At 40.7% G+C, this 24783-nt stretch overlaps 1 protein-coding gene across 1 annotated transcript in view; it reads right to left on the minus strand.

The window, feature by feature from the left end:
• Positions 1–24783, minus strand: part of Ank2 (ankyrin 2) — a 218699-nt gene that overhangs the window by 70976 nt on the left and 122940 nt on the right. The window contains exons 15-21 of the mRNA XM_059266206.1: positions 22307–22405; positions 21742–21840; positions 20121–20318; positions 15136–15234; positions 13926–14024; positions 9951–10049; positions 8944–9042 (exon numbers count right to left, since the gene is read on the minus strand). Of these exons, the coding sequence (XP_059122189.1) occupies positions 8944–9042; positions 9951–10049; positions 13926–14024; positions 15136–15234; positions 20121–20318; positions 21742–21840; positions 22307–22405 (792 nt within the window). The remainder of the gene's footprint in view (positions 1–8943; positions 9043–9950; positions 10050–13925; positions 14025–15135; positions 15235–20120; positions 20319–21741; positions 21841–22306; positions 22406–24783) is intronic.

Below are 24783 nucleotides of genomic sequence, written 5' to 3' on the forward strand. Positions count from 1 at the left end.
AATGTATTAAAAGCAAAGCCCTCAGAAAGATGCTGTAAACAATGTAGGTCACATACATTATATGTGACATGTGTTGTCAGGGGTTAGAGGGCCAGCAGTAGAGAATTAGTCATCTTTATAGTATTCACAGTCTACAGTTATGGTTTATTGCTGATTGGCCTCCTACGGTGCTCCCCAGAGGGGCCAAATCCAGTGATTTCATTCCTGATACAGAATAAAAAGTTGAGAGACCAGGCTCTCATCCGGCTGAATGGCTTCCAGTTCTAGACTCAGCAAGTCTTTCAGCCTAGCTTGTCGAAAAACTACAGCCTAGGGTTTCATAAAATTGTGATGAATATTAATACAGTAACTCTGAGAACAGTCCTTGGGATAGGGTAGGACTCAATATGCATCAGCTGGAATAACTGATGATTGTAATTAAAAATTACCTTCATGTTAGGAGTGAAGGGCCTCCGAAATTTTTGTCACTTGTGCAGCATGGAACAATGTGATAATTATACCCCAAACACACCACAGTGATTTTCAAAATGAACAAAAGTCAGGCACAGAGAGACAAATATCCTATTAATTCACTAACTGGGGAAGTTGTTTAAAAATCCAAATCATAGAAGCAGACAGTAGAATCATGGTTACTAGTGGCTGGCTCCAGGCAAGGGGGGTGGTGTGGGCTGGTTCTCAAAGAATACAAAATGTCAGTCAAATGGGGAAGAAGTTCAAGAAAGGCATGGCACCAATACTGCAATGTACTGTACACTTGAAATTTTCTCTTCTCCATTATTTTTCTGAGACAGTGGCATGTGCACCAAGCCGGCCTCAAACTCAAACTCACAAACTTGCTATGTGCAAGGACATCCCTGTACTTCCAGCCCTTCTCTCCTCACCTCCCTAGTGCCTGGATTCCAGGTATGCACCACCATAGCTTGTTTAAGAGGTATTGGGGATTGAGCCCAGGGCCCTGTGCATGCTAGGGAAGCCTCATATTAACTGAGCTACATAGTCCCAGTATACTTGAAATTTTCTAGAATTTAGATATTCTCATCACACCCACGCACAAATGATAAGTGTATAAAGCGGTGGTGGACTAATGGGTTCATCTAGCTATTTTCACAATGTATATGCATCTCGAATCATCACATTGTCCATCATAAATATGTAACATGTTATCAGTTTAAAAATGTATAAAAAGGAAACCTTACAGCTTTAAATATTACCTCAAAGCCCATCAAACCTCAAATTTATAACTCTAATTCCTACATTTAAAGTGCTTTGAGTGTACCAGTTGGCCATTATGAGAACGTTAGAAGACTAAACTCTTGACATAAGAGGTAAACCCTCAACTGAAACACCAAAGGACAAGGAGTAGGCTGTCTAGACTTCTGAGCTTTGCTTTACAGGTAATAAAAACCTGTTTCAAGGAGTACAATGGCTGTCACAGGCTCCGTCCCAAAGCGGAAGAGACCTCCCACAGACTGCCAGGAGCTCCAAGTGGATATACTAGATTTGTGCTAAGAGCGATGAGACTGATTCAGTCACAACACGGTAATGCACAAGCCTCTCACCGACTGCTTTTTAGTGGACTTGCTTTGTTTGTTTTCAGAACAAAATGAAATAAAATGGCTCAGAAGACCTATTGTGAGGCAGCAAACAGGGACAGGCGTGAAGGCTTCACATCCAGGTCCCTGCTAACCCCATGCTGGATGGTGTGTTTCACTGTCACGTGGGTCCTGCCTCTTATACTATGGAGATTTTCTACACATTCCTTTCTTTATCAAGCACTTTGCTTGGACTATAGAATGTGATTTCCACAGAGAAATAATTCCTGAAGTTCCAACAATAACTTTATTTAACTCGGTTACATATATTACACACAAAACTGTGTATGGCTCATCTATTTATCTACCTCCCACAGAAGAGTGGGAGCCATTTCAGCGGTAGAGTGTTGCCATAGAGCCTGAAGCAGAGAAGGTACCTCTCATATACATATACTAAAAATTTGATGCTGTAAAATTATGTTAACATACACTTAAAATTCACCAAGTCACAAAACAGATTTTCTTTTGAGTGGAATCTTTGTTTAAAGACAAGGCAGTAAGTAAAAGTCTAGAGAATGCTGTGGTGTGTAAGTGACAATTGAAGCCCACGTTAATAAATCCAACTTGCCTACATGTCCCTGGGGATGTTTATGTAAGACCACAGGTTTTCACTCAATGGAAGCAAACTAAATGCTGCAGGAGAGAAATCTCACAAAGACTAGAGAGCAGATAAACATTTGTGAAAGAAACAGATTTAAAGGACCTTTACAATATACTACTTTATTATTATTTCAGTATTTCAAATTTGAGTTATAAATTTAGCTCAGTTAAATTATAATCTATATATCGTAGAATTCAACTCTAGCAGTACATTAGAAGTACTAGAAGTATTTTTAAAATGTTGATACTCTGAGCTGAAAATATGGCTCAGAGGTAAAACGCCAGCTGCATAAACATGAGGATCTAAGTTCAGACCCCTGGCCCCCATGTTAAAAACCAGGTACAAGTGCACATAGTTGTCACACCAGAGCTGGGAAAACAGGGAGATCCCAGGAGCTCACTGGCCAGTCAGACTAGCTAAACCAATGAGCTCCAGGTTTAATGAGATCCTGCCTGAAAACCTATGACAGACAGTGATGGAGGAAGACACTAGATATATGGACTTCTGGCCTTTAAATACACACACACACACACACACACACACACACACACACACACACACACAAATGCACCTGCATGCATATGGGTACACATCCATGTGAATATGTAACACACACACACACACACACACACACACACACACACAAACACTGCTGCTTGAGTCTCAACACAGAATAAAAATAAATCTGCATCCTGGAGCTAGGGTCCAGCTAAGAGTATTTCAAAAAACAAAAATCCACATTTAGTTTGAGACCATCCTGGTCTATATAGTGAGTTCCAGGACAGCCAGAGCTATACAGTGAGACCTAGTCTCTGGGAAAAAAGTTCCATTTTGTTATATCATACAACTCAACTTGAGGCTCATTTTTTAGCCTTAGAGAGATTGTCATACTATAGCATATCCTGTTATACTTTTCTGAAACATTTTAATAAGTATCTAAAGGTAAATAAAATGATTTAATAATGTGACTATGTCTGTTGTAGTAGACAAACCAGGAAATCCACTTCATATGAGAATGTTCTAGAGTAGTTGCTTTTCCTGCCGACTCTTTCTACACGAAGATGTGTCTCCACTTGAGAGTACATAACTGTGTGGCAGCCTGTTGTCCATTCTTAGATGCTGGTAGTGTGAGCATACTTTGTTTGTACTTGCAAGAATGAATAGCCAGGCTGCTTTGTTTGGGATTAAATGCTGTTATATGAGAAAATGTATATGGCAGGATAAACAGCAGCACACGATGATCATTTTGCTCACAGATGCCTCCCTGAATAATACTCAGAATGCCTTCAATGTACAATGCAATATGGAGCATGTATTTGAATTTGATATTTGCCTAACCTTCACAGGGCATCAGTAAATGTTTGTTGAATGAATAACAAACAAATCTTCCTACTCATGAGGGATGTAATTAGATACAATATGCAATTTTCTTTTTAAATGAAATATTCTTAAGTTATTTAGTTACGGAAACACAGTTTGTTTTAAACAACTGCATTTGAACAATATATGGAGAACAAAGCTATAATGCAATGCTTATGTACTTCTCTTTTTGCTGTAGAATCTAAGATGTCACGGTCAAGATCTGAAACTACTTTAAAAGTTAAATAAGGAGTATACTATGCACAAGATTAATGAGATATAATTAAGTCAGACGATGAGTTATTCATCATAATATGGGAAAGCATATAAATTAAATATAAGCTTTATGTTTTATAAATAGTGGATAATATCTGGTTTTCCCTGTGTGTGGGGGGGGAAACTGCATGCTTAACTGACTCCACTTAGTCAACACCCCGCCCGGAGCCAATCACTCCCTTTATTCATACCCTTCCCAAGCCATCCCAGCACCACCAATGATCTTGACCATCATGTCACCTTTCAACACCCTCACCCGTCAGCGGTCATCAGGACACTTGCAGGCTACACTTGTTTTGTTAATGTCAATCATATTTGTCAATAGAACTTTTGTAACTAGATAAAATATTAAATGTATAATTGCTTTTGTTTTTCCCATAGACAAAGGTGAGTACTCTGAGAAGTTCCAACAAAGATGTGTCCCCCCAAATAACTGCTCTCCAACTAGGTGTGGGTGAGATAATTATAAATGATTTGAAAAAAATATATCAGAAAAACTTAAGGGTTCTGTACTCTGTATGTTTCTTTAAGAAAACACACAGAATGCATAAGTGTTATATAAACTTTCGAAAAGGATTTCTTCATTTATAATGTGTATGAATGTTTGCCTTCAGGTATTTACACTACACGCATGCCTAGAGCCTATGTAGGCAAGAAGGGGGTTTCAGATCCACTGGAACTGGGGCTATAGGCAGTTGTGAACTGCCATGTGGGTAGCAAGTGCTAACCACCAGGCCATCTCTTCACCCCCACTAAGTGTTATCTAGATATTATAAAACACATACACACACCGTGATTATTGACAGCATTTATGCAAAGATGACCATTTAGCCAGCTGATCACGGAACTATATTCATAGAAGAAGGTCACCAGACAGTGTCAAAAGACATTATCTGTATTCATTGTATTTTCATTTTGATGATTGATTCCTTTAATGGACATGGTATCAAATCCAATTTAGGACTTAGATTTTACATTTTCTTCATTGTTTTAAAAAGAAAACCTTCCTAATGAGTAAAGGATAATCTATCTAAATGATTTATGTGTGGTAATTTTGGATAATTTATTAAGTAATTTATGTTCTTCTCGGCAACGATTATTTGCCATATAATATATTACTTTAAAATTATACCACTAATAAAAAATTAGCTGATGATGGCAGACTGACAGGTAGGGGAATGAGTCATTTTTCATAGTTTTTCCAATCCTAATAGACTAGGGCTGTTGGCTATTGCTGTTGGGAATATGCCCCCAGCTCTCTGATGGCCATTCTGGCAAGCACACAGAGACTTCATCCTAAGACAATGCTGAGCTGTCTCGCCTCCCCTGCGGCAACTCTCAGTGTAAATTTAGAAAAGCCAAGGTTAGGGAAACAAGCCACGATTCCACAGTGTCTGGGCAATTGCAGCCGCACCAGCCTCTCCCTTACAATCCACTGCCTCAATCTGCTCTCTCACAATGCCTTCATTCATGCCTTGGGGTAAAGAACTTGGGAAAGAAGTTTCTATTCTTCAAGAGAACTCACAAGGCTGTACAAGTGGCACACCCTATAAATGCAGCGGATGGGAAATGAGCCCATCACTTGTGCAGCGATAACTCAATGGCAGTATTTAATGGTAAACCTCATCCTGTGAAACGTTATTCCCTTTGCCTCAGTATAAAATGCCTTGCACTGCATGCTATCACCATAGTGCTGGCTTTTATTTGTTTGTTTTGGTTTTGGTTAACCAGTAAACTTTAGGACATGCCCACTGCATCAATAAAGTATACTTCTTGTGTGGTATTTTTTTTAGTTGAAAACGAGGCAGGAATAGTTCTTTCACAAAATTCTGCTTAAGCTACTTTTCAGCAAAACCGAGATTAATTACAGTGGAATGGTTAGGAAAGTGGGCTTTGTGATCCAGCACCCCAAACTGAATTCCAGATGTGTCCTCCAAAGCTAGCACATTACTAATCTCACATATTAACTTTTTGTGATATCACAAATAGCACCCTATGGAGAAAAGAAAATATGGAGGAAAAAAAATGACTGAACATCATTTCCCAAAGGGAAGTATGCTGTACAAAGATTTCCACACTAGAAGAGAATGCATCCATACTTTTTAGCTCCAAATTCCATGTCTCAAAACAAACTCACAATTCTATCAGGAGCCAATTAGGAGAATCAGAAAATAAAGATAAAGCAGAATTGAAACATGTAGCCATTGAGACTGAGAGATGGCCCAGCGGTTAAGAGCATTGGCTGCTCTTCCAGAGGATCTGGGTCCAATTCCCAGCACCCACATAATGTCCAACTCCAGTTCCAGGGGATCTGATGCCCTCTGTGGACACCGGGCATAGACAAACATGCAAGCAAACTACAAATAAAACAACAACAACCCATGACACCACTAACACTACCCCCTCTAGATAAAGGGGATTGTGGGGGATGGGGGGTTATTTAATGTGAATGATATACTGTAGCTGAAATCTGACATTCTATGTGTTATTTATGGTTTATTGGATTTTTCACCTAGAAATTTGAATTCTAAATGGGTGAGTTTTTTCAAATAATGCTCAAATTATTTAAAATGAACATAAATAATAATATAGTAGTGAATAAAATATGATGAAATATGAATAATTAAAAAGCAAAAGCTCATAAAATGTTCTAAAAATAAGTCCCTTGTATTAGAGCTAACCGTCAGAGAAAAGACCTTCCATTTTCTCCCTGTATATCTGGTTTCTGAGAAGCCATCTGCCAGCTTACTTAGAGACAGTAAATGGGAATTTTTAAAAATCAGCGTGTGTGTGTGTGTGTGTGTGTGTGTGTGTGTGTGTGTGTGTGTGTGTTTCACCAGAGTGAATGCAGAGCATCCACGCCAAGGGCATGTCAGAAGGTGAGAGGACAGCCTAGGATTGTCACTCTTAACTTTCCATGTTGTTTTGAGATAGGATCTCACTGTTGGCTGCTGTGAAGTCCACACTAGCTGGCCCTCCAGCTTCTGGGAATTCTCCTGCCTCTGCCTCTTCTCTTACCACATGAGGACAGTTACAGATGTACATTACCATTATGTGGTTCTGGGAGTCCAAACTTAGACTCTCACACTGGCAAGGCAAGTATCTTAGCCACTGAGCCACTTTCCAGCCTAGTAAATAGAACATTTAGAAACAAATGAAGGAATGCTAGGTGCTTCTGTTTTAAAATACAGACCTTTGTATTTAAAACCATTTGCTCTAATTCATATTTATGCACTAGAAATCTTAGAAAGGAGATGCGTAATTTCACAATGTTGTTGATGTACATAAAAAAAAGAAAGAAAGAAAAAAAAGAATATATTTTCCTCTGGTCACAGCTCTCTTTTCCCCTCCCACTACACATGTGCAGAAGAGCTGGTTGAACCACGGATACTCTTCAGCATGTAGCACAGGGGCCTCACACATCTTCCCTCCAGTCAAGAAGAAATATTACTTAGCAAAAATGAATGAGAGAAAGTAGGGCCAGGAGAGGAAAAGAGCCACAACCTTGCCATCTAGTGGCAATTCAGTAAAAATACAGACCCGTGATTCCCAGTGTGGAAAAAGTTAAAAGTTAACAAAAACCAGGACTCCAACAGCACCCATGTTCAGCCAACCTTGTCACTCAAGCCTTTGTGAGGTCATGCTGTTCTGACGTAACATAACTGTGGAGGTCTTCATATGAAGACGTTCCTGTCACGCAAAACCATTATTTTTTTTAAAGCAACTAAGGTTCAGCCATACAGAAAGACTTTAAATATTCTCACCACAAGGAAATGAAGGTTTGAGGGGACAGACACATTTATCTTCATTTGAGTATCACATAATGGAAACACACACCATAATATCTCAAGACATTGCAGAAGGATGGGCATTTTTCATGAATTGATTTAAAATGTTTAAATAGAATATATATATATATATATATATATATATATATATATATATATATATATATTAAGAAAGGCCTTGGCCTTATATAATGACAGGTAAATAGGGTAATAAACATTGACAAGACTTTTTCTCGCAGATCAAATCTATACTGTATCTCTTTGAAACTCCTGTGTGAGCTGGCTAAAGGAGATGGGCTGCGGGAAAATCGAACAGAGCAGCTGCCTCCCATCGAAAGTGCAGTCGATATTGTGCAGCTCATTAATCATTCATAGTTCACTCTATTTAAAACTGCATGTCACATCAACTGTATTCCATCTACCTCAATGGCTGTCAACAGGGACTTTCCGTCAGCCTATGAAACAAAATTCCTTTCTCTTCCCTCCCATCTATTAACAGAACCAAGTGTTCCCAAACACTTTATGTAGCAGTTCGAGCTTGGAGCGGTCACTAGAACCTTGTTCCGAATACTTTATTTGTTGATTTGTGGTTTTATTGTTTCCATGGAACATCTCAGGTTTTGCTGTTTCTCTGCTTTACCAAGAGAAATTAAAACGCTATTGTTCATAGAACTTGTGCCGAAATTAAAGTTTGAAAACTCCTCCCTGGAGCCTATGCAGAGATTAGGATGTATCACTGTCAGGGTTTGCTCTTGGGACTTCCTCTGGCAAAGGCCAATGACTATTACTGGTCCCTCTTCAAGAAGCATTAGGCATTTTAAAGCAGTTGGAAAGAAAGGATTTTAGGCAGACACTGAACACCTGCAATTTTCTTTTTATTCTAAAAAATCATCAGACATAAGAAGGAGAAGAAGAAATTTAAGGATGCTTTGTTGTCTTTAGAAGTGCATTTGACCTAGACAGGGTCTCTTCTGAGAGGCTGCCTGAGCTCTAGGCCAAGTTCAGGTTGCCTGCAGAATGTGGTACCTTTCTGCCGGCAGTAGGTGTCACACGCAACTAGAGGAACCAGAGACAAAAAGTCATAGGGAAGAGGTACTTTTCTGTAGTTATAAGGCTGTATTCATATGTTTGATTTGGTATTACATTGAGTTAAAGACAGAACCCCTGTATCCGTGGGTAAACACATTTATAGCTGCATATTCCTCAGTTTATTCTACAAGGCATTCAACAAAAGAAGCTCAACACAGAAGCTGCAAACGCAGAGCAAAAAGTACGTGGCGGGAAAACCAAGAGGACAGGAGCTGATCAGTCGCCAGCCAGTACTCACCGTGGTGGTGGTGGTGACCTCTTCAGTCACAACCTTCAGGGTGTCAACCACGGAGATGTAGCCCAGCCGCTTAGCAATCGCCAGGGCTGTGTTACCATTCTGAAGAGAGAGAAAGAGGGAAAGAGTGAGAAAGGCTAGGGAGGATTGCCTTGTGAGCCAATGAGCTCACTCGTAGCTCGGCATGAGCCAGCACTTCCTTCCAGAACAAGGCACAGCTCAGGAAAATCACTAGTTTTTACCATTACATCTAAATCTGTCTTGGTAACTTCTGTAGACTATAGCCCAGGTCACCATGGTAACACAACAAGCTTGCATCTGCCTGTGCTTTTTAATAAGAAGCACTCGATGCTTTAACCCTGAGGTTGTCAAGCCGCTCCAAATGCGGCGCGGGCCTTCTAAAGCCGCCTCTGGGACCAAGAACAGTGTCTGCCAAAATTAGAACCTGGTCCACTCATTGCTCACCAAGGGTCAGGCCATCTGCTGCAGGTAAGACGCTACCATAGGGACCCAGTGACAGATTTAGCTTCTGCTCTGCAGGAGCTCCAGAGCTGCAAGAAGTACACAAGCCAGCAATTCCAGCCGCCTCTGTCCCAGGCCACTGGGGACCCCGTTTGTTTAATTACACTGCTTAGTTTACATTTCAATGGCTCCACATCCCAATGAGGCAGTTCTAAGCCAGCAGCTCAGAAACTGGGCCCCGTTAAGAAGACAGGGAGGAGGGGGGGGGGGGGGGGCAGGCACTCACATCTGAAAGCCAGCTGTAAGCAAAGCCCTGCCAGCAGCCCAAGTGGAGGCCCCCACTCCCCAGAGACCCAACTGACTTCCTTCCCGGCAAGCACTCCCCAGAAATCACAGACTTCTAGAAAGGATTTTCCCGAAGTTTGGGGCTTTCCGCAGGCTGGGAGTTTGTTTGAGGAGGATGTGTCGCACTTAATCTCTGACAATCGGACATTAGGGCAAGAGAGGAGGAAGAGAAAAGAACCAGGAAGGGCCACAAGCCTCCTTACCGCAGTGGTGGCATTTGGCTTGGCCCCGTGCTGGAGCAGGACATTAATGATGTGTGTGTGTCCCTGTTGGGCAGCTTGGTGCAAAGGTGTGTAGCCGTTCTGTGGACCATAAGGGCGCCGATTTGCAGAGAGAGAGAAGAGAATTCGGTTAGTCTTCACTCTTACTTCACTTGTCTTATTTACAGCTGACCCATTAAGCACCTCATTGTTTATTTGGAGCACAATTTTCCCAGCAACCCATTTCTCGGCAACAAACACTCCCTCACACCTTATGGCGGACTAAACAAGAAGAGACTAGATTATGAAACATGAGGTAAACAGACTCCAATTTATAACTGTCATTTTATTTTAAAATGCTGACATAGAGAGGAGATTTAAAATGGGAAAGAACAATAGAGCTGTGACATATTTCCTTAGGAAAGATGAAGAGTGAGTTGATGCTAAGCTGAAGGCTGCCAAGGGTCACACAGGCCACTAGTCATCATGACCATCCTAACAACCCTTGAAGTTAGTTTTAGAAGATCTACAACAATGAAGAGAATTGAATCTCATGCTTAACTCAGGAGCCGGCTTTGGTTCTAAAAGATTGCACACATAAACTTTAGAGTAGAAAACTTCACTGGCAGCCCAGTGCCCTGCCCCAATAAAATGTGTCTTTAAAAACTAGAATTTTGACAGTGTGATCAAAACTTTCATGGAGATGAAAGCCCCTGACTTGGAAGGACTCGCTGTTAGGATTAGTATGAGGCCAGTCTTGTGCAGAACTGTAGTAGTTGACAGGGGTAGCACATATTAGTTATGTATTCATATTAACTCAAAATTTTTACTGGATTTCTTGATGGTGGAATGGGAGTCATTCCCTGGGCATTCATCGTGTGCTAGATGCTGGACCTTAGAGCGGTGTCTCTTCTAATCTTCAGGCTCACTCAGAAATGACTTGCAGTGTTTAGTATATGAAAGGTATTTTGTAAATAGTAGTTCACTAAATGAATAGTGAACAAATGATTCATAAGTGCATATTGTTCTCCCCATTTCAGAAACCATGAAACTGAAAATAACAGGGTTAATCAATTTCTCCACAATCACTCTAGGTTTAGTTTCTATACAGAAGATCATGGAAATCAGTAGCTAACTGGCAATTCCCTGCAAAAAAATATTTATTTATCTGTATCAGAGCCCAAGCTGTAACTTTTGAGTGGTATATTTGTATATATATATTATGCTGAAAAGAATATGCACACACGTGTGCACATTTCATGCAGTGTCAGAGCAGACTCATGGCCAACATGCATATTTTGTCATTTTGACAATATGAAATGTCTGGTCAGATTGGTGAGTATCATAAGACCCCTTCTATATAGTCACAGTGGCCTTTCTATGTATGGGAATGTCATCATGTAGGAGTGTCTTTCTGTCCAGGTGTCCCTAACTCTGGCATGTTAGGAGTCTGACACCTGCTATAGATCCCTACAAGAAAATAAACCCAGTGCCCTGAAACTGCAGTTCATTTAAAAAGACTCTGAGAACCCTACGGTTATTATAAGACCCTGCTCTCAAATCAGGCAATCCATGGACATTTGAGAAGGTCGAAGTAAATAATACTTATTTTCCTAAAAAGTCTTCCTTTACATTTTATTTATAATATTCGGTCAAATGAATTTACCTTACTTCTTCATTATCACTCAAGCTAGTTCATTTAAGAGGCATTCACTAACCATGTGCTATGTGCTAAACACTTTAGTATATAAATAGCATCCCATATACTAAACTAATATATATTAATATACTTTAAAAGATAGACTACCTACATAAATAGTGCTAAATATAATTAGCCATGGTTAAATAACAGTCTGGCCCCAATGTAGACCATATTGTATGGAGTGCTCAGTGACTGACCCCTATGGTCTGGAAAAACGACCCCTGGGTGTGATTTAATCTAACCTCCACCTGAAGCTATGATGAGTGAAAATATTCACCAGAAGTTTGAGAAGGTCTATAACTTTATATTGACATGGGCTTGATGTTTATGTGACTCTCTAAGTCATTGGCACACCAGCCTCAAATCTACCCTTCTACTGAGGATGAGCAACGCTCCAAATCCCTCACACTTCCATTTTTCTCACTCGTAATACAGAAGTGGCTGAAGCTCTATGCTTTAAGAAGGACCAAATAAGTTCTCCATGAAGTTATGTGTGGCTCATAAGGATTGTATGAAAATGCTAGCAAGACGTGCCATTTCTTCATAGACAATCTTTGCATCTTTGCAGTATGTCTGATCAAAGAAATTCCCATTTTGTACTAGAGTTTAAACCCTTTTCACAAGTCCAGTTTGTTTCAATCTAATAGGACAGGGTTTCATTATAATTCTAAGCAAATAATGATTTCACTTTTTAAAGTTTACATTTCTTAATCTTTACGCCAAGTTTTATAAGCAGTTATGGAGTAAAGGCAGTACACATTCTAAAAGCAATTAAACAATTCTTTAGTAACTACGGTTACACATAAAACATCAGGAAGAAAATATAATTCCTTCTGCAAGAGTATCATTCCATGCGGAAAAAATTCTGAAGAACTTATTAACAGATAGCCTATGACGACATGCATCTGTCTACTGCACTGAAATATACGGCCATAAAAGTCACAGTAAAAGCTATATAGTTCACATCCCTAAAACGTTAAAAGGAGATTTTCTTTTTATCTTAATCAAATGTTTGTCTGGTGCAGATCTAATTCCACAGAGGCCCAGACAATATAATACAGTGCTTGGCATCTAAATATTAAAACCATCTCGGTGGGCAAACACTCATGAAACCACATAAACCTTTGCTAATACTGCCGGTGTCTCACTGCCTGGTGTATTTGTACATTTCTGTCTGTTGTGACTATGTATATGAACCAGTTCAACAAAAGAGGGCGCTAAGAACTAGAGCCTGAGGTGCCATAGGGAAACTCTTCAGTACCCACCAATGAAAGTTTCATAGAACTGTGGAGGTCAGAAACTACACAATGGCCATCATAGGGCAAGACTGGAAGTTGGAATCTTAAGTGTTATAGTACACTTTACAGTTTTCAAAATACAGTATTTTTTAGATTAGTCTATGAATATGCTTTTGCACAAAAATGATTTTGCTTCTGTTTCTAAGAGGACAGAAGAAAAAACACTGATTTATAAAACATCTAGTATTGATTTCTAATTAGTGCCATCTTGAAATGATGGCTCTGAAACCCCTGAATGTTCTCTTGTGGATGCACCTGGTCTGTGGCAGGTCTTCCTGATGTGTGAACTCAAACACACCATGCCACATTTCTCTGTGGCAATGAGTCGCAAAAGTATACCATCCATCAAGAGCAGCAGTTACACCATGCTTTTCTCTTGAACTTGGACTAATCTATGTGCACTGAGATATTGGTGATATTCTGACCTGCGCTGTCCAAATTGGACCTTTGACCTACGTTATACAGAACGGTTAGGGACATGTCATCTCTGAGTTATCCCTAAGAACTTACAACCCAGGCATTTGACACTTTTGTCTCTAAGCCTTACCACATGAGACAGTTTATTTAAAATGGGATATATGCGGTGTGAGCTGTGCAGGTCTGTATTTCCACAGGAGGAGCTATGGGTTGGGGATGGGGCCAAGGGCCCAATACAGTTGAGGAAGTCTGGCACGGCTTCAGGATGGTCTCTGAGGATCAACTATATCCTGCAGTAAATTGATAAGCCAAAGCAGTTTTCATTTTATAACACAAGCAGTTCTGAAGCTGACCTCCATGGCCATCAAAGGTTTATCAGAATGGAAAGCCCTAAACCATCAGAAAACTACACTGCTTCTTCAAAATTTCCTTGGTAGGTTGAGAAAGCAAAATTAAATTTAAACCAAAAATCAATTTACAGCCGTTGTAGAGTGTCCCGGTTGTACCCTGGGCAGGATGCGTTTGATTATCAAGAAGGAAAACGAGCATATATATATTTACCTTGGTTTTTGCATTGACATTTGCTCCCTGTTTCAGAAGAAAGTTGACCATTTTCACATTTCCATAGTGACAGGCCACAATTAGAGGAGTGTAACCAAGCTGTAATGACACATATTAAGTATTAGCATATTAAGTACAAGTATTATACTTCTAGCAGTTAATCAACAAAGGTAAGGTTTCAGTTACTGTACACGGTATCCCTTGGGTGCAAATAGAGGATGAGCGGTCGCTAATGACACAGAACTTTACCTCAGCCAGGGAGACAAGACACACAGGTGACTTCACTTAGCTATAATAGCTGACAAGTGCAAAATGATAGGATATGTCCATGGGCGGGAGAAGACTCTAGTAGCAGAAGTAGGTGGAGATGAGCGAAAGGTGGTAGGAAGAAATGGGATGATGGGAAGATGTGCAAAGAAGAGATGTCTTCCAGACATGAGATACCCATTGCACTCACAAACTCACTGAGCTGCTGTAGCTGCACAAAACGTGCACAAGATTGGGCCCATCCGTATTTTATCCTGAATGAGAGGGGGAGCCCATGAGGCTCCATCCCTCCCAGAGGGGCTGTCAACATTAACACTTGTCTGGGGAGAGTGACAATGTCCTTCGTAGTGTAGCTCTAGACAAACTGTCCTCACTTCATGGAATAACTTCCTACCTATGTTCAGATAAGTAAGTCTATTTAAACTCATTGGTCCCCACACAGAGAGAAGGCAGGAGAGCTGGAGGGGAGCATGTTGAGAAGAACGGTGCTGGTGGGAGAGAGTGAGGGAGAGGAGAAGGGAGGGGAATGAAGGAGTGAAAATTATTACCACTCATTATCTAAGTACTAAGTGACACCAAAAACAACAACAACTACAACACAAAGAATGGGTAAGGGAACAACCGCACAGAGAGAACCAGTCCTCCTCAAGACCAAGGGCATGATGCAGAACAAGGACAGAGGCAAAACACTGAGGCAGACGCAGGAGTTGAGGCTGAAGTGAGAGGGTGGGCAACAGCCTGCAGAACTGGAATCTTAGGGTGAGTCCTGAGGCCATTGTCTCCACTCCGATCTGATTCGGGCAGACACAGGGAAGCAGGAGGTTTATACTTGAGAATGAACTTTTAAAAAGAGGGACCCCGGGCCTGAGCTGCCCTGAACAAGGCCAACCCAGAATCAGGCAAGCCAGAACTGACGATAGCATTGAGCAGAGATCTGCTGTACCTTCGTGGAGGCATCCTGGTCAGCCCCGTGTTTGGTGAGAATGTCGGCAACGTTCACTTTATCCTCTTGGGCTGCGAGGTGCAAGGACGTGAGCCCACTCTGCAGTGAGAATGGAAGCAAGGGAACACATCAGAGAGGGAAGCACACTGTCATCTACAGGGTTGTGTCTTGAAAGGAGCTGGAAAAACATACGGCCTCTCTCCAGACATCCCATCTTCTCACACATCAGACAAATCCTTAGAGTAAACATGAGTGTTCAACCAAGATCTATTCTCTGCAGCAAACTACATTTTCTGTATTTGATATTTATGATTTGAGTCTTTAAAATAGTTCAGCTAATAAGCTTCCAAATAATATTCATTTCAAACCTACTTACACCTCCTCATGAGTCTACTTATTTACTTAAATTTACGGACCAAACAAATAGTGCTGCAACTTTATAACTTTGGCAATAATCAATATTTTCATCAATAAAGTATCATATTAATGTTTAAAATATATTGAGTTACTGGAAGAAAGCTCAGAATATTTTTTTCTAGCACTCAGTTTATTTTGGAGTATAGGGGTTGTCTTTTAGATGGTAAATTTTTAAAAATAATCCTGTCATTTATACAGCACTGTAAAACTTGACCAATTTTATGGGGGGGGGAGTATATCCTTTCGGTATCCAGTAATCAATGTGTTGATTTGAATACATGGATAAGGTACAGTCATGAATAAAAAAAGTCATGGAATAGAGAGGGGAGAAGAAGTTTATCCAGCCAATGCTACACACTAGCAGCCTCACTACATATGAGTAGCTCCCTCGAGCAAATCTAGGATTTAAGGGTGTCAAATATAATTTTAGCAGGCAATTTTTGAGTACTTTTGTTATACTAGGAACAACTCACACAACTTGGACATAGCTATGAGCCAAGTGTCTGCTTATGGAGAGCCCATAGTCTAGCTTAGAGTATATCCATGCTGTGTCTTCCACTCCTCTGACTAGCACTCCAATATCCTTAGTATTTTCCATCTTCTACTGTCTTCAGTGAGTACTGGTGAGTGCACCTAGGGCTTCAGGCATAGCATACAAATACTTCACTATTGAGTCACAACCCCAGTTCCCCTTTTCCCTTTGATGATAAAACAAGGTCTCACTAAGGGGCCCAGACTAGTTGTAGATTCACTAAATAGCTCAAGCAGGTTTTAAGTTTATGAGTCTCCTGAGCCTCTCAGTAGCTGGGAATACAAGCCTATGCCACCAAACCTAGTTATGTTTCTACCTTGCTCAACATCAGTCAGCATCCTGGCTAATTGGCTAGCCCTGTTGACCATGGCTGGAAGGCTCATTCTCCCCATTACCACTGAGGCTGAGAAAACTGAGCACGGCCTTCAAACACCATTGCTTCCAGCATGGCACTATTCCCAGAAATTCACAGCCACTCTGACCATTGGAAACATGGGTGGCACATATAGAGAGAAGATCATCCTATGACTCTACAGGGGGCTTTCATCTGAGGGCTTGGTGCTTATTAATTCTTGAGCTAGCTGAGCTCAGCTGTGAGTTACATAAAACATCAGCCTGAGAAAGAAATCTTTTTGCATTAAAACTCTGTCATTTATGAACAAATATTATTTAATCCTACAGCATAAAAGTCTTAATATTAAGACAAAACAGAGGATACTTAATCATCTGAATATAAGCAAAAAACAGAAGCAAAAAAAAAAAACTTCCTCAACTTGATTGTTTTTCTTGTGTTTTCTTGAGGGAGAGTTGGTAGCCCAAGTTGGCCTCAAAGTCAGGATCCTCCAAAACTGAATAATTTTCTTCATGACTGCATGCAAGTTAAAAAGCTCCTTAAATATTTGCTAGCTGGCTGCTTATTCTTTGAAAGCAGGTAGTAATACATTGAAAAGGATACCATCAAGGAGAGCAGAGTAAATCCACTCTATATATTTTGAAAATTAAAAACCATACCATCAGAAGCATTGTGTGATTGGTTTCATATACTGTCTGGAATGTTTCTCTTTGAGTTGCTGGTGGGAGCTGACCGGAAGACACCCTAAACAATACAGGATATTTATCTTGATTGATCATCGGAACTTGATGATAAGACCCTATCCTGAAGACACTTTGTCACAGGACATGAGAAAATCAAGTTGCTACTGGCCAGGAAGCCTCCTCCCTGATAGCTAGTTTTCATAGTACTGAAAGGTGCTAGGCAGGCTGCTGGGAGTGGGAGAGTCATCAAAAGTCATCTCAGCCAGTTGTGAACCTGTGAACCACAATAAATAATGATTGGCTTAACTAGATATGCCCATGGCGCAACAGTGGTACAAGTGTTACCAAGCTCACCAATTCATTCTTTGCTTTATGAATGGATTTCAGGCTCAGTCCATAGGATAAAACATGCAATCTTAGTGCTGAAAATCTGGCTAAGAACCTGGGGCTGGGTTGGGTTAGCTCACAGGCCCCAGGAGTGAATCCACTGCTATTACTTGGCTAAATGGACATGATATCAAATATCTACCTATATTGTAAGTGCAGCTTTCTGATCTCACCACAGAAGTTTCTTCATGTAATGGATAGTGGTTAACATAGAAAATTATAACTGGTTAAAGTACACAGAGTAAGTATCTGTGGATTGCTCAGCCACAAACAGGACATTGATATCATCCTCATCTCCAAGACTCGGGGACCATCATGGAGGAAGGGACAAAAAGATTGTAACAGCCAGATGTTGGACAGGAGCAGAGCAAAGCAATATCTTCTAGAAATGACAAGTCTGTTGTCCTCATGAACTCACAGCAGCTGGGGTTGCTAGCACAAGACCTACACAAGGAGTAGCTAGCCAATATTCTAGCATGGAATGAGAAGAGGGGCTCATGAGTGTCTAACTGAGGAGATATGGACAATTTATAGCTTCTGGGGATGGGTGAGCCAGTTTCCGTTTGGGGGTATGCTCACTGGTAGGTCAACTGCCACCAGTGGATGGCGCCACACTCATGAGTCTATGTACAGCACAGATTGGACTCCAAGGGTTATTTTATTTTTAAAGAAGACAAGAGATTAGAAGGAGTTGGAAGAGGGGGAAATAATGGGAGGAGAGTGAGGGGTGAATATGACCAAAATACACTGTATGACATTCTCAAAGCATTAATAGAATATTATATATAAAAAGATTTTAATCTATTCAAGATGGTACTTAATGTTTAAATAAGTTTCTCCTGATTGTTTTCAAATGAATATATTTTTAGGTAGACAATAAACAATTGCATGCCCCCTTTGTAAACTGATATTAAATAAAATATTTTGTATCTCAGGGTCAAGATTTCCCTACCTGGGCAAATGACTGCCTGAAAGGCAGGATTTAAATGTGGTTCAGACTTTCCCTATTGTCTGGATGATATTAGCTTTCACTGTTAGATTTTATGTACACTCTTTGTAAAATGCAAGTCTGGGAAGACTATACTAGCTCCACGTTGTGGTTTAAACATATCTGCCAAAATTTCAAGGTAAAACTAAATCTCCAAATTCACATATTGATGCTACTTGAAGTTGGTGTCACTGGGTAGACTTAGAATTCTAGGAGTCCATGAGGGTGAAGCACCCATTTCCTATTTGTGGTGCTCTCCATGCATCATTGTGCAACAAGAAAACCCTCACCAGATGCCAAAGATGTGCTAGTGCCATCCTGTTGGACTTCTCAGCCTCCAGAACCACAACCAGTTCAAACTCTTATTCTTTATAAAGTTCTCAGTCCCAAGTATTTTGTCATAGCAAAAGACTAAATACATTACACTTTAAGAAAGGATCTGGGAGGACTTCTGATAAAAAAGGACTTTCAACACAAAGATGAAGAATGCGATGGGTCACTTCTGAGTGATAAAGACAGGGACCAGAGCTCTAGATACAGTTGAGACAATCTACCCATATCACAGTTCTTCTAAAGAGTGCATGTTATCCCTGGTTAAATGTTAGTAAGCCAATTTGAACTTGCTATTCCAAAAGTACTGGTTAATTTACCAGTCACATGTTGAAAGCATAGTATTTGTGGAAAATCCTAGGAAGCTTTTTTTTTTTTTTTATCTTGCCCAATCACATGATACAGACAAAAAGCACCAAGAGATTCAAATGGTTGGTTAATAAGTGCAGACTGTAATTTTCAGTCTCTCAGCAGGTGGCTCCAGGTTGATATAAGTAATTAAATCTGTAGTAGGCATACATTTTCATGTTTGAATGATTTTACCTTTATATCCTTGACTATTATATTAGAATTAACATGGTCATCTACAAAGGCTATTCACTGGGAGAAAACGAAAATTACTGTGGGGCTTTCTCTAAAAATTATTTCTAACCAAAGCCACTACCTAAGGTAGGCTGAAGGTGGCTTAACAGTCTGTATTTCGCTAAGTTCTCAGGCCACAACATAGAAGTAATGCTGTTTGGCTTGGGTGGTAGACACGACATGCTAGGTCAGGTTCACCTGCAGGAGCCCAACCTCCAGTTGGAACCACCCTCTTGTCTGTCTCTGTCCCTGGCTCCCTAGCCACTTTCTTACTGCGATTTGCAATCACAACCAGCAGAAACTAGGGCACTGTGGCTGCTGAAGTGCAGTGATCTTAACTCCTGGGGACTATGGGTTAGCCTCTTGAGATGCTCACACAGCACTAAGAACCTGAGAATGCAGGGCAGCACAGAGAGATAATGAAACTGACTGGAGAAGAGAAGACCCACAATGCAGGCTTATAGAAAGTGAACCCATGGGAACCATTGGCGCCACCCCTTGACTTTCTAACTCTCATAATTTTGCCTTCCTTACAATCTTGGGGTTTCTGACAAGCCCTGCTTCCTTTGCATGCGCGCACACACACACACACACACACACACACACACACACACACATACACACACACACCTTTTTTGTTCCAAATAATCTTTGCTTAGTTTCTATTTTAATTTTAAATTTCTCTGATTGAAGCCAGAGTCTAGAAAACAATACCTTGGTTGACATGTGGATATTGGCTCCTTTTTCCAGAAGCAAGGTGACCATATCTGTGTGGCCCTCTTGTGAGGCCAGATGCAGTGGAGTGACCCCTTGCTTCGTCACAGTGCTGGTCTCAGCTCCATAGTTCAGTAGTGTGGAAGCTATCTGCATCTGATTCTTCTTGGCAGCAATGTGTAAAGGAGTATAACCATTCTACAACAGAAATAAAGAGATGGATATGACACACAAAGCACACACACAGAGCTCACACATACATATCACACACACACACACACACACACACACACACACACATCACACACAGAGAGAACAAATATTTATCTCCAATGTAATAATAACAAATAATCATCCAGAAAAGATAAACCTAAGCTGACAGTCAATTCAAACCCTTAGTTATGACATGCTTCCATCTAACCATACCCAATCTTTGCAACCAAAGACAAAATATCCCCAAGTATACTCTAGAACAGATACAGACATAAAAATATCAAATCTGAAAGTCTCTTCATAATTAGATTCTCTCCCAAACAAGAGAAGAAAGGACAGCAGCCACCTCTTCTGTGTGATAGTCCTTAAGTAGCTGGTGGTGGATTTCATCTCTGTCTAAAGACTTCTCTAGAATCTTCTCTCTTCCAAACGAAGCATCCCATTCCTTCAAATATTCCTGACCCTTTGATCAGTTCTAGTCCCCTCTCCCTGAAAGATGACCTGCTCTGAGCCGGCTATGACCTGTCCATAATGCTCCGGAATCATGCAGTCTCACACCACTGAATTCTACACATCAGATACGACTGTAACCACACAGAATCTAATTGAGTAACTCCTATGGTATCGTTACAATACTTGTACTCAAATGGTTCTAACTGGAGTGTTCTTTACACTCCCTGAGCAAATGCTGTGGAAGTCCTAGAATAAGCCAGGCTCTGTGATGGGTAAAGGAACACAAAGGTAGACAAAATTTGTGTTGTTAGGAACCTAATATAACATTACTATTTTCTAATCATGATAAATATTTTAAAATACGATTTTAAATGAGTGAGGGAAAGATGTGACATTCATGTATCTTTCCAACATAAAAATATATTTGTAAACAGCATAAACTAAGATAACCTGTTGATAGGTAACCAGGCTAGGTAGGAGCTATGTTTGATTATAGATGAAAGATATACATCAAGAAGGAACTGGTCATCTAGAGACCCAGTTAAAAGTATCTACAATGCAGTTGACCCAGAAGAACATTTAAAAGGTAAGGAAACAAGAGACTCCTTATAGGGGCAGAGCAAAAAGTTTGATGTGAGAAGGAATGAGGGTATAAAAATTATGTTTTAAAGGCAAGAAGGAAAAACCTATAACGCCTTTGTCAAGTTATATTTCTCAGTATCTAAAACGCTGACAGCTCGGAATAAGATTAATCTCCACAAGCTCATATGCATAGTCTCAATTGATAACTTCCAGCTTTAAAAATTGCAAAAAAAGTTTTAGACAAAGCGATTGGTAGAAACAGTTAAAAAAGAAGTTACCAAAAGTTATTGCTGTTTCAGTTATTTAAAAGCAAGGCCCTGTCTACTCAGATTATAGCTACAGGGCACTGGGAATGCTAGGCTGTGGTCCTCACCTTGGCAGTGGCATGAGGGGAAGCACCCTTCTCCAGCAGCAGCAGCGCCACCTTCTGGTTGTCATAGTGAGCAGCAACATGGAGCGGGGTAAGGCCATTCTGTAAGGGGGGTGTTTAAATCTCAGCATTAATACATTAGCGTTAGCTGCTCTGAAGCTACCAGGATGCATGGACGGTGCTATCAATTAATTACATGTTAATTAATTAATTAATATGGTCAATGGAAAGAAGAACAAACAGGCACACGATAATTTCCATATTAGAAACAAAACTCAAATTGAGAATGTTTGCACTGAAAATTAGCCAAGGGCAGTTTTCGGGTCACAATGAACAAAACTTAAATTTCTGTGTACATCACAGGATCCTTCTTGATAAAGAGAAGGTGTGGGCCCTTTAGGATAAGAATACATATTAGAAGTACTGTAAAAAAAAAAATGCTTTTCAACTGTAGTGCACATCAACAGTCAGTCCACTTTTGCCTGGAGCATTCATCTTTATTTCTGATGTGTGATAAAAAGGAGTCAACGGAGTTGAATGATAAAAACATACTACGGAAACCACTTACCTTCCCTGCTGAGTCTGCGGCTGCGCGGCGCTGCAAGAGAAGTTTTGCCACATCCAGGCTTCCATACTTGGCTGCTACATGCAGGGGAGTGAAACCCTTCTACAGTGTGACAAAGAAATGTGAAAATCAGTTGGTTTATTTTTTAAATTCAATTCCTTACAACATTTTTGCTAACCCATTACACAAACACTATTGATTCTCCATTTGTGAAAAATGATGGCATGAAATCTGTTAGTCATGGATAAGTAAAAGGGTTAGGAATGAGACTTAACCAGGAGCTTTGCTAGGCTTGATGGAGTTAACAACAACAAATGTATTTGAAGTCTTGGAGACTGAAACTTGACATTAACAATTTGAGATTCATAATCCACTGGTGTCAGTATATGGCTCTGATTTGTGAATGGAAAACGAAATACCAAAAGCCTGTCTTTCATCTTGCCTCTGAAACAAACACAACCAAGTGAACAGCTGGCTGCCTTTGATTTCTTATAGTCTTTTTATAATACTTTTCATTCAAAATAGTCTATTAAAAATATCTTTTCAACACTCTGAAATTTATTCCCTTTCCCAGAAGACCATGCTGTCCAAAAGACCAAATTCTCTAGTCAAAGTCATTGTCCTGGTGTGCCATTGGCTGACTAACTCTAGATAGTTAACAACACTAAAGCTTCAACAACGTGCTTTTAAAAGATGCCTGTCCTAGTCTGGATCAACAGCCAGGAGCCTGCATGGGACCAACCTAGGCCCTCTACATACATGTGACAGATGTGTAGCTTGGTCTATTTGTGGGAATCCTAGCAGTGGGAGCAGGGGCTGTCCCTAACACTTTGGCTGGCTTTGGGGAACCTATTTCTCATACTGAGTTGCCTTGCCCAGCCTTGATACAAGGGGGGAGGGGAGCTTAGTCCCCCTGAAACTTGATAAGCAATGCTTTGTTGATACCCATGAGAGGCTTGCATCTTTCCAAACAGAAAAAGAGGAGGAGTGGATTGCGGGGGTGGGGGTGGGGTGGGGACTGCAGAGGAGAGGTGGGGACAGGCGATGTGAGGAGGGAGGGGAAACTGCAGTTGGGATGTAATAAGTGAATAAATTAAATTAATAATAAAAAATATGCCTGTCCTACATATCGTATATGTACACACTCATTGTCCCATGAGCCTAACCAAGAGCAGTACTTTAATGAGTAGCATGCTATAAATAAAGTAAGTCCCATGTTGGGATGTAATAAATGAATAAATTTAATTAATAATAAAAAATGCCTGTCCTACACATTGTATATGTACACACTCATTGTCCCGTGAGCCTAACCAGGAGCAGTACTTCAATGAGCAGCATGCTATAAATAAAGTGAGTCCCAGTCCTGACCCCTCCAGGTGGTACAGCTCCCGCACTATGATGTCAAAGCATCCTCCAGGACAGACACTTTAGCCACATGCTTTTCTGGAACAATAGCGGGAGTTGGAGAATGCTGACACTGACCAGAGTCTAGAAAATAAAGCCAGCAAATACTTCTGCACTGAGCACTATTTAAGTCCCTGGACTGGCTGGTTTTGTGTGTGGACTTGACACAAGCTAGAGTCATCAGAGAGGAAGGAGCCTCAGTTGAGGAAATGCCTCCGTGAGATCCAGCTGTGAGGTATTTTCTCAAGTGGTGATCAGTGGGGGAAGGCCCAGCCCATGGTGGGTAGTGCCATCCCTGGGCTGGTGGTCCTGGGTTCTATAAGAGAGCAGGCTGAGCGAGCCAGGATAAGCAAGCCATTAAGCAGCACCCCTCCATGGCTTCTGCATGAGCTCCTGCCTCCAGGATTGTGCCCTGTTTGAGTTCCTGTCCTGACTTCCTTCCATAACGAACAGCAATATGAAAGTGTACGCCAAAAGAAAAACCTTTTTCTCCCCAACTTGGTGTTTTGTCGTAGCTACAGAAACCCTAACTAAGTCCCCATCAAAATCACTATTCAGTGATTCAAATATTCATCTCCCAACCAATATTGCCCTTTCATAGTGTCATAAGACAAATTATTTTTAATTAAGATCATTTTCTTTCTATTAAAAAAGAAACATTTGGTCTAAACAGTTCTTTGAAGAGAGTGACTCCTTCGGCTTTTTCTCTGTGTGAGACAAATGTAGGAATTATTTCTTCCTCCAGCATCCATCCACAGAAATTCAACTGCTGTTGAGGCTCTGTTCCCTGCACTTCATGCATGCAAGGGTTGGATAGTGCTAGCTTGGGATGAGACAGATTTCTCTGACACAACCTCATAGAGAGGAAGAAAAATCAACCCCCTATCCTTACAATCCAGCTGAAGTAGTGCCGGCCCCTTGGTACAGTCGGAAACCCTTATTAGACAAAACTGCATAGTATTTTCACTGCAGAGTGACAGGGGCAGGGATAGAAGGCATCTCTTGAGTCACGAGGCCACTTCTTTCAATGTGAATCTCATCAGCACATCATCTCCCTCTGGTATTTATAAACACTT

This window comes from Peromyscus eremicus, chromosome 6, assembly GCF_949786415.1.
Source record: "Peromyscus eremicus chromosome 6, PerEre_H2_v1, whole genome shotgun sequence".
NCBI lineage: Eukaryota > Metazoa > Chordata > Mammalia > Rodentia > Cricetidae > Peromyscus > Peromyscus eremicus.